Below are 10,478 nucleotides of genomic sequence, written 5' to 3' on the forward strand. Positions count from 1 at the left end.
ATTATCTCTGTACTACACTTCCTGAAACTTGGAGAAAGAATGAGATCGACTCACAGGGAGTTAGCTCCACACTGCATCTTTCTCAGGACCATGAGGTGCATTTCATGTCGCCTTTCACCCTGCAAGATGCACCATAGCAAGTAAATTGAATGGTCACGCTCCCTAAGGGATTGCTGTAGTACATATTAAAGAACCCGCAGTCCCTGCCACTCAGTGGCGCTATAGAGTTGCTTTCCATTCATATTTCAGTGAGCATTTCTTAGCATTTTAACACTATTAAAACGGAAGTTGCCTTTTTTGGAATTTTACATTCTTGCAACCATTTCTGCTGTCTCATTAAAGGATACCAGACATACAGGTTACAGATTTGTTTCCTATGAAGAATAAGGAGAGGTAGAAGTGAAAGCCAATTGTTACGAGAATAGAAATGGAGAGAAGAGAAGGAGAATCATTTGAATTCCAAATTAATAATAAAAATGCTAACACAGGACAACACACTGCTGTGTTTTACTTATTTTAAAAAACATTCCGACTTCATTTTCCCAAAGGAAGTGTCACGATGACAGTCTAAATGTTGTCCTGAGTCCAAATTTGCTCTCTCCAGGTCTCTACAAACAGATTAGACTGGCTGGGTTCCATTTGGGGAGGCTATTTTTTGTCCAATGCCATGAAACATTCTTTCATTCGTGGGAGGGGCTGAGTGACCACTGGGGAATAAATAGAGCAATTCTGGGTGCTGTCCTCCAGAGTGACTTCCTTGATTCCTGTCACCTACAGGGAAGAGCCAAACACAGCAGTCTCAACATGAAGGTGGTTATGGTCCTCCTGCTTGCTGCCCTCCCCCTTTACTGCTATGCAGGTGAGTTCTGTACAGGGAGGGCTGCCTTTGGACTAGACGTTGTTAACTGGGCCTCCAAGGGTCCCAGCCAATCTCTTAGTGCCAGTCCAGGTGAGCTTCAGTAGAAAGGGCCAGGTTTAACTGACCTACAAATTACCATTAGTTCCAAGAAAGAACTATTTTCTCAGGGTCTTTTCCCCTGCACCGAAACTGTGTTATGTTTTGCTGCCATTCATTGTGCTCCACCATTTATATAGCTACCATGAAAACCAGGATGGATCTTGGGGTTAAATATTAGAATTGAGTATTTCAGGAGAGCATGAAAGGGCAATACTGATGGCACCATGACATTGCAATGCAATGGAGCTTCCTGAAGTAGGCACTCACAGAATCTCTTCACTGTGAGAGGAAGCTGGAGACCTCCCAGGGGAAGCCTTAGGCTGCAGTGTGTAACCCAGTGTCCCACATCAATTCTGGGCCCACTTCACTTATTGCTTACACCAGTGAAGATGGGTTTTAAAAGTGATAGGATTAGGCCGGCGCCGCGGCTCACTAGGCTAATCCTCCGCCTAGCGGCGCCGGCACACCGGGTTCTAGTCCCGGTCGGGGCGCCGGATTCTGTCCCGGTTGCCCCTCTTCCAGGCCAGCCCTCTGCTGTGGCCAGGGAGTGCAGTGGAGGATGGCCCAGGTGCTTGGGCCCTGCACCCCATGGGAGACCAGGAAAAGCACCTGGCTCCTGGCTCCTGCCATCGGATCAGCGCGGTGCGCCGGCCGCAGCGCGCCGGCCGCGGCGGCCATTGGAGGGTGAACCAACGGCAAAGGAAGACCTTTCTCTCTGTCTCTCTCTCTCACTGTCCACTCTGCCTGTCAAAAAAAAATAAAAAATAAAAAAAAAATAAAAAAAAATAAAAAAAAGTGATAGGATTACATTCAACTAAATAAAAAATCCTGGAGCTGATGAAAGAATTCATTTAGAGGGATCCAAGCCCTGAGCTCTTTCTTCTCCTGAACAGAGTGATCCACAACAGATTCTTTCATGAGGCTCAAATTCTCTGTATTTTTTTTTTTTGCTTAGAAATAACAGAGTGAATAGAACTAATGGACACTATTGTACTCCTCCTACTTCTGCAGTGCTGGACATCTGTCTGATTGCACTGAATTATAATGTTGAAGTATTATATTAGTAAACTTTTCCTTACTTTACTGAAGAATCCTTGAGACAAGTAGGAAGAAATTTTTAAATATGTAAACATTTATCTATTTTCATGGTTTTGAATGCTCACACTCTAAAATCCAGGAGCTTGTGGGTTTGGCATTTGATGATGGTGGCGCATCATTACTCAGACAGTGTCTCATCCTGAGCTCGGAAGCACAGTGAGACCGAAAGCATGCTGTATTCCGTCTCTCTCTCTCTCTCCCTTTAAAGTTTTTGCTCCTAGGAGAGAACTGTGGGAGCATTTCAGGCCTTTTGCCTCTGCTGGTACCTGCCTTTGTTTTTTAAAAAAGATTTATTTATTTACTAGAAAGTCAGAGTTACACAGAGAAAGAAGGAGATGCAGAGACAGAGGTAGGTCTTCCATCTGCTGGTTCACTCCCCAAATGCCCACAGTGGCTGGAGCTGTGCTGATCCAGAGCAAGAACCAGGAGCATCTTCCCAGTCTCCCATGTGGGTACAGGGACGCAGGAACTTGGGCCATTTTCTACTATTTTTCCAAGCCATAGCAGAGAGCTGGATCAGAAGAGGAGCAGCCGGGACTCTAACTAGCCAGTAGTGCATGCCTGGCTTTACCTGCCACACCACAATGCCAGTCCCCACCGTATCTATCTTTTAAAACCACCATGCTTTGATCTTGGTGACTCTACCCCGTCATTTTAATCCAATATAAGCATTTTCCAAAGGCACAACACTCAGATATCATAATCGCATAAAATTTCCACCTTTCATTCTTTAATCATTAATCAATTTCCATTAACATAAGAATTGGCAATACTTTAACACTTGGGCTTTTGTGGGCCACTGAGACTAGTGTTATGTCTAATGATATTGAATAAACACAAAAGGTGTCTTATATGTACTCCACCAAATCAGAACATATCATTTCTTGAACTGCTTAATTAAACTAATTTGTACAGTTTGTCTTCTTTTGGCAGAAAAGAGGAGGTCAGGAAAAGCATTGTCAGTATCAGAGGTGACCCCAAGAGCCTACATTTCCTGTCCTAGAATTGAGAATACTGGACCTTGCTCCTAAAGCTTTCTGAATCCACGTTTCCATGGACATGTATGAAGATGACTAATATCACTAGGACTCCACAGAAGTGCGCTCCCACCTCCTGGAATTGAGCACATGTTGTCATGCTTACTCCCCAGGTTCTGGTTGCGTTCTTCTGGAGAGCGTCGTGGAAAAGACCATCGATCCATCGGTTTCTGTGGAGGAATACAAAGCAGATCTTCAGAGGTTCATCGACACTGAGCAAACCGAAGCAGCTGTAGAGGAGTTCAAGGAGTGCTTCCTCAGCCAGAGCAATGAGACTCTGGCCAACTTCCGAGTCATGGTGGTATGTTGATTTTCTCATCTTCTGTCGTGTAAATCACAGACGAGGAAGGAGCAGGTTCTAAATTTATCATCAATAATGACAAACAGCGTGTGAAAAGGTTATGTAACTATAGATCTGTCCAGCTATCATAAGTTTAATCTTGTCCTTAGGGTGATTTGGCACTTCATTTCAGGAATGTTCAAACAATGATATTTGAAAATGGCCAAATAGGGAAAAGAACACTTCAGAAACGCCTTACCTAACCTTCACTCTCAGGTCCATGCACACAGAAACACACAAATTCATACATATAGATTCAGGGTGCACAGAGAGGCCCTCACACATACACACACACACACTGGGAGAGACACATTTTCTGTTAAGATGAAAATGTGACACCTGAAGTGACACACATTCACAGGAACAACCAAAAATAAGTTTCCTCTTTCAAAATAAATGGTAGAAAAGTCCTTAAAAGTTCTCAGAGTACAGCAAACAACATGTGTGCAGCTCTTGCTTCATTTTATATAAAGAATTCAAGTGCACATGCCACGAACCATGATTTCTTTGCATACATGACTGAAATCAATGCAACATTTCTATATGGATCTCATGCATGTACAACTAGAGGTCATGGGTGTGAAAGAACCATGGCTGAAAGAATTGTTGCAAGCAGACATCAAGAGTAATGACAGCAAATGCTTTTTAAATTTCAGTGTTCTTGAGATTTTTAAAAGTTTTTCTAAATATCCAAATATCCTATGAATACATTACATAATAGAAAATTTAGAATTATGTCATAAATGTAGGGAGAAAAAGAGTAATGCCTGCAATTTAAGATGGAGGGGTTATTTTATCTTGAACAATCCACTTTGAATGGTTGATTTGTGTAATTAAGACATTGCTTAGGATTCGTACATATTATTATTATTATTATTTTGACAGGCAGAGTGGATAGTGAGAGAGAGAGAGACAGAGAGACAGGTCTTCCTTTTTGCCGTTGGTTCACCCTCCAATAGCCGCCGCGGACGGTGCACTGTGGCCGGTTCACCACGCTGATCTGAAGCCTGGAGCCAGGGGCTTCTCCTGGTCACCCATGCGGGTGCAGGGCCCAAGCACTTGGGCCATCCTCCACTGCCTTCCCAGGCCACAGCAGAGAGCTGGTCTGGAAGAGGGACAACCAGGGCAGAATCCGGTGCCCTGACCAGGACTAGAACCCGGTGTGCTGGCGCTGCAAGGCGGAGAATCAGCCTAGTGAGCCGGAACGCCAGCCCCCACATATTATATTTTAATGGTTAGTTTTGAATCTTGATTCTGCCTCCAATTGCAGGTTCCAGTTAATTTGCATCCTGGGAGTCAGGAAGTTGTGACTGTAATGCTTAGGACCCTGCCTTCCAAGTGGGAAACCCAGATTAAGATGCAGAGTCTTGGCTTAAGCCTGACCCAGACTAGGCTGTTACAAGTATTTTGGAAATGAATCAACAAATGGGAGATCCCTCTGTATGAGTCTTTCTCTCTCTCTCTTTTGCTGTCTCTCTCTCTCTCTCTCTGTCTCTTTCTCTCTCTCTCTCTCTCTCTTCCTCCCTCTCTCCCCTCCCCCCACCTCTGGTTTCAAATAAAGTAAAAACAAATAAATTAAAAAGTTAAAATGTATTTATATGGCAGGCCTGGCAGGTCAACAGGTTAAGCTGCCTCCTCAGAGGCCACATCTCAGATTTGAGTGTGTGGTGGTAGTCCCACTTCTGACTGCACTTCCTGGTAATGTGCCTGGGCTGCAGTCAGTTCTTTCCAATCACATGGGAGAATCAGCTGTTGCAGGCATTTGGAGAATGGAAGATGGAGATGGAAGATCTCTATAGCTCTGTGTCTCCCTCTGTTTCTGTTACTCTTCCTTAAAAATAAATGAATTCATATTTATATTTTTAAAGTTATACCAAAAGAGACAACTAAAAGCAAATGGACAAATCTTATGAATATACAGTTTACAGATAATACGGTGGCTCCTAAACATGTGAAATATCAGTAATAATAATACAAAAACTGTAATTAATACATTGATGATGAGAGCTAAAGCAATTTCTGCAGAAAAAAACCACAACAATATAGTTAAATATTAAATGGGCACATTTTCCCCTTTTTCTTTGAAATCTTTTGTAATTTTAATGATCAATGAGGTTTTCACAGACTCAGTGTGATTTGCAGATTCAATTCTAAGAACAAAATGATATTCCCTTCCCACACGTTATCTACATGACACCTCCCTTATGTCTCCATTTCTTTGTCTATTTTTAGTTTTTGAAATAACATATTTTTTATTTGACAGGTAGAGCTATAGACAGTGAGAGAGAGAGAGAGACAGAGAGAAAGGTCTTCCTTCCGTTGGTTCACTCCCCAGATGGCCGCTACGGCCGGCACTGCGCCAATCCGAAACAAGGAGCCAGGTGACTCTTCCTGGTCTCCTATGAGGGTACAGGTGCCCAAGCCCTTGGGACATCCTCCACTGCCCTCCAGGACCACAGCAGAGAGCTGGACTGGAAGAAGAGTAACAGGGATTAGAAACCAGTGCCCATGTGGGATGCCAGCACTGCAGGCGGAGGATTAACCAAGTGAGCCACGGCGCCAGCCCCCTGAAATAACATATTTAAATTACATTACAGTAAAAAGGCTTAATACTTCATCAAATAAGATTTTAACAAGTAAACAGTGAAAAGACCTTGGTTTAATGGGAACATAGATGATAACTATGAACAAAAATTAAATGTGATAATGAATTAATATTTTTAAAAGGTGTACTCAATACCAAACCACCAACAAAGGAAGACACAGATTAGTGGAATAATTCCTAGCACAGTGCTGTTTTAATTGTAGGTTCCAAAGTCAATGATGGATATCCCCAGACTATTATAACAGTTTTCAATCTAAGGCCATTGAGGAACTTTGAAACATCATACCTTGTATGAAAGCAGAGGTTGGAAAAACCCTATGTTGAACAGTGGTTTCAGAAACATCTCCAGTGTGTAGATCCTCAAGGAAAAGAACAGACAGAATTTGTATTGGCTAAATTATTGCAAAGAACAGTTCTTTTGGAGAAAAGAAATATTGACATTATCAATGGTAGGGAAGATTCCCAAAACACCAACTTCTGCTGTGAATCCAAAAGTGTCTCTCTTGTTGTAGAATAAGTGAGAACATGATTCTAATTTTGCTTTCAGTCCTAGTTTCTTAGATGTTTACCTTTTTAAACAAAGGCAAGGGAATGACAAGAAGCATCTGGATATCAATATTTCCTTTTCAAAGAGAGTGTTGAAAGCCTAGGTGATTTGTCTGCTTTTGTTTTGCAGCATACGGTATATGACAGCCTTTACTGTGCTGCGTATTAACTGTCACAAGAACTTTGGCTAAGAGGAATCCAGACGATGCTTACAACCCAACTGTGGACTGGCAGAAATCTCAACTTTTCCTTTTGATTTTCCCCTTTGATCAGTAATATGGAAGATGTTGTTGAAACCTGAAGTATAGTTAATTTAAATAAACCCACTGCAAGAAGTTTCCTTTTTCTTCTCTCATAGAAGTCAAGGTTTTAGAGGCCCCTCCCACCTGTCTCTGGGTGCAAATGTAGACAATGCATTAACAGAGTCAAGGGTGTGCAATTGGGCAGCTTGCTTTACTCCCCCGTAATAGATTCTGGGGTGCAGGTTGCATGTATCAAAGATTTCTTTCTCTGCACAGCTCATGAGCTGTGTTTTCTAGACTCATCCTTGTTGAGAAACAAAGGTCAATGGTATCTACCAACCCAAGCCACTACCTAAGTTCTTTGTTGGGTTACAAGGTTCTACCAGAACCATCCCAGTTCCAAGATTTCAGTATGGAGGTTACCTGTTGTTATTTCACCGAGGAAATGTGAGAACTGGACATGAGGTCTGAGCCCTTCCTAAGCCTGAGTGAAGCTATGAGCTTTCCTGATCTTTGCTGTTGCCCTGTGATCAAGGTATTCTATGCAAGGATGTCCAGAATTCTTTAATTTGTTAGAAAAATCTACAGTTTCTCCTGAGTTCCACAAGGAGTTCAACTCATTTCTCATTTCACAAAAAAGAAAAAGGCATTTCTCCCCAAATTTATGCTTGCTCTGTATCTTTGTGAGGGTAAGGAGCCTTCAAAAGTTCCTGCTATGCCAGCTTGGTGACACCACTCCCTAACTTTTCTCTTGGTGGAATGAAATTTGAATTTTCTTAAAGTGTCCCTGTCAAAGTTAAACAATGAACCTGGTTGAGGAACAAAGTCGTCAAGACAAGGGTAGCAGTTGTTTTTTCTGAAGATAATTCTCACTAAGTAAGATCTTCAGCAATGTTTTAAGGTACCTATGTGGTTAAGGTGATGATGGAAGGACAGTTCTCTGGACTCAGAGTGGGTAACTGAAACAAACCTGGTCAGCTATCACTCAGGTAGAAGGGGGGCAATGTGTGATCTTGTGAGCATACATCCCATAACTGATGTGTGTTTTCTCAGATTTTGGGTCCCCTCATCCTATCTTCCTATTAAGACACTACACCTGTGGATCTACATGGATGGGGCAAAGACACGATGATCAAACTCGTAGAATAAACTGAGACTCAAGGAGTCAATTCTAGGACACATGAATAGAACCCTTGGGGACAGAACAGAGATGCCTCAGGCTGATACCCTGTGAGGACTGGAGATGTGGGGATTGATAGTAATTCATGGATCAGTTTTCCCTGAGGAAGGAGACCTGGAAGCCAGGTCTTGGGACCTGCCGTTAGCCTCTGTGGGCAGCCTTCCTGAGGCTCACTGGGCACATATAGGCCTGGGATCCTTGGCCCCACAGTTCCTGGTCTGGAGGACTGATCTGTCTTGGTTTTCTCTTTTTAAAATGTTGATTTATTTATTTTTCATCTATATGAAATATTTTTATTATTTTTAACATTTATTTAAAAATATAAATTTCCAAAGTACAGTTGATGGATGACAATGGAATTTCCCCCCCAAAAACATCCCTCCCAACCGCAACCCTCCCATATCCTGCTCCCTCTCACATTCCATTCACATCAAGATTCATTTTCAATTATCTTTATATGCAGAAGATCAATTTAGTATACATTAAGTAAAGGTTTCATCAGTTTGCCCCCACACAGAACACAAAGTGCAAAATACTGTTTGAGCGCTAGTCAGAGCATTAATTCACATTGAACTACACATTAAAGACAGAGATCCTACATGGCGAGTAAGTGCACAGTGACTCCTGTTGTTGACTTAACAAATTGACACTCTTGTTTAAGGTGTCAAATCTCCCCAGGCTCTAGTCATGAGTTGCCAAAGTCATGGAAGCCCCCTGAGCTTTCCAACTTTGATCTTATTTCGACAAGGCCATAGTTAAAGTGGAAGATCTCTCCTACCTTCAGAGAAAGATACCTCATTCTTTGATGGCCCATTCTTTCCACTGGGATCTCATTCACAGAGATCTGTCATTTAGGTCCTCTTTGTTTTTGCCAGAGCATTACTTCACATTGGACAACACATTAAGGACAGATCCCACATGAGAAGGAAGTACACAGTGACTCCTGTTGTTGACTTAACAATTTGACACTCTTGTTTATGGCCTCAGTTATCTCCCTAGGCTCTAGTCATGAGTTGCCAAGGCTATGGAAGCCTTTTGAGTTCACCGAGTTCAATCTTATTCAGACTGGGTCATAGCCAAATTGTAAGTTCTCTCCTCCATTCAGAGAAAGCTACCTCCTTCTTTGATGGCCCCGTTCTTTCCACTGGGATCTCACTCACAGAGATCTTTCATTTAGGTCTTCTTTTTTCCAGAGTGTCTTTGCTTTCCATACATGAAATACTCTCATGGGCTCTTCAGCCAGATCTGATTGCCTTAAGGGATGATTCTGAGGCCAGAGTGCTGTTTAGGACATCTGCCATTGTATGAGTCTGCTGTGTATCCCTCGTCCCATGTTGGATCGTTTTCTCCCTTTTTTATTCTATCAGTTAGTATTAGCAGACACTAGTCTTGTTTATGTGATCCCTTTGACTCTTAGACCTATCAGTGTGATCAATTGTGAACTGAAATTGATAATTTGGACTAGTGAGATGGCATTGGTACATGCCACCTTGTTGGGATTGTACTGAAATCCACTGGCACATTTCTAACTCCACCATTTGGGGCAAGGCAGCTTGAACATGTCCTAAATTGTACATCTCCTCCCTCTCTTATTCCCATTCTTATATTTAACAGAGTTTGCTTTACACTTGAATTTAAACACATAAGAATAATTGTGTGTTAATTATAGAGTTAAACCAATAATATTAAGTAGAACAAAAAATACTAAAATGGATAGAGTATTAAATTGTACATCAACAGTGATGACAAGTGATGATCAAGTCACTGTTTCTCATAGTGTCCATTTAACTTTAACAGGTTTACTTTTTGATGCTCAGTTAGTTGAAACCATTCAGGGAGAACATATGATATTTGTCCTTCTGTGACTGGCTTATTTCACTCAGCATGATGTTTTCTGGATTCTTCCACTTTGTTGCAAATGACCGGATTTCATTTTTTTTTTACTGCTGCATAGTATTCTATAGAGTACTTACTTGTCCCATAATTCCTTTATCCAGTCTACTGTTGATGGGCATTCAGGTTGATTCCAGAACTTAGCTATTGTGAATTTAACTGCAATAAACTTTCAGGTGAAGACCGCTTATTTTGTTTGCAAATTTAATTTCCTTTGGGTAAATTCCAAGGAGTGGGATGGCTGGGTCGAACGGTAGGGTTATCTTCAGGTTTCTGAGGAATCTCCAGACTGACTTCCATAGTGGCTTGACCAGTTTGCATTCCCACCAACAGTGGGTTAGTGTCCCTTTTTCCCCACATCCTCGCCAGCATCTGTTGTTGGTAGATTTTTGTATGTGAGCCATTCTAACTGGGTGAGGTGAAACCTCATTGTGGTTTTGATTTGCATTTCCCTGATTGCTAGTGATCTTGAACATTTTTCATGTTCCTGTTGTCCATTTGGATTTCTTCTTTTGAAAAATGTCTCTTGAGGTCCTTAGCCCATCTCTGAAGTGCGTTGTTTGTTTTGATGTTGTGGAG

General features: G+C 41.9%; 1 protein-coding gene across 1 annotated transcript; it reads left to right on the forward strand.

Moving 5' to 3' along the window:
- The first annotated feature begins 762 nt into the window (after positions 1–762).
- On the forward strand, positions 763–6,912 carry LOC127488973 (mammaglobin-B-like). Its single transcript, XM_051839723.2, has 3 exons — positions 763–859; positions 3,207–3,394; positions 6,715–6,912. The coding sequence occupies exons 1-3, from the start codon at positions 805–807 to the stop codon at positions 6,751–6,753; spliced, it is 282 nt and encodes a 93-aa protein (XP_051695683.1). The 5' UTR covers positions 763–804; the 3' UTR covers positions 6,754–6,912.
- The last annotated feature ends 3,566 nt before the right edge of the window (positions 6,913–10,478 follow it).

The sequence above is a fragment of the Oryctolagus cuniculus genome, chromosome 1 (genome assembly GCF_964237555.1).
Source record: "Oryctolagus cuniculus chromosome 1, mOryCun1.1, whole genome shotgun sequence".
NCBI classification, from domain to species: domain Eukaryota; kingdom Metazoa; phylum Chordata; class Mammalia; order Lagomorpha; family Leporidae; genus Oryctolagus; species Oryctolagus cuniculus.

Excerpts from the sequence above, each read along its gene's own strand:
- LOC127488973 (XM_051839723.2), top strand. The coding sequence starts at position 805 with ATGAAGGTGGTTATGGTCCTCCTGCTTGCTGCCCTCCCCCTTTACTGC. Across the intron at positions 860-3,206 it reads CCCCCTTTACTGCTATGCAG|GTTCTGGTTGCGTTCTTCTG; the intron begins GTGAGTTCTGTA and ends CTTACTCCCCAG. Across the intron at positions 3,395-6,714 it reads CCAACTTCCGAGTCATGGTG|CATACGGTATATGACAGCCT; the intron begins GTATGTTGATTT and ends TTTGTTTTGCAG.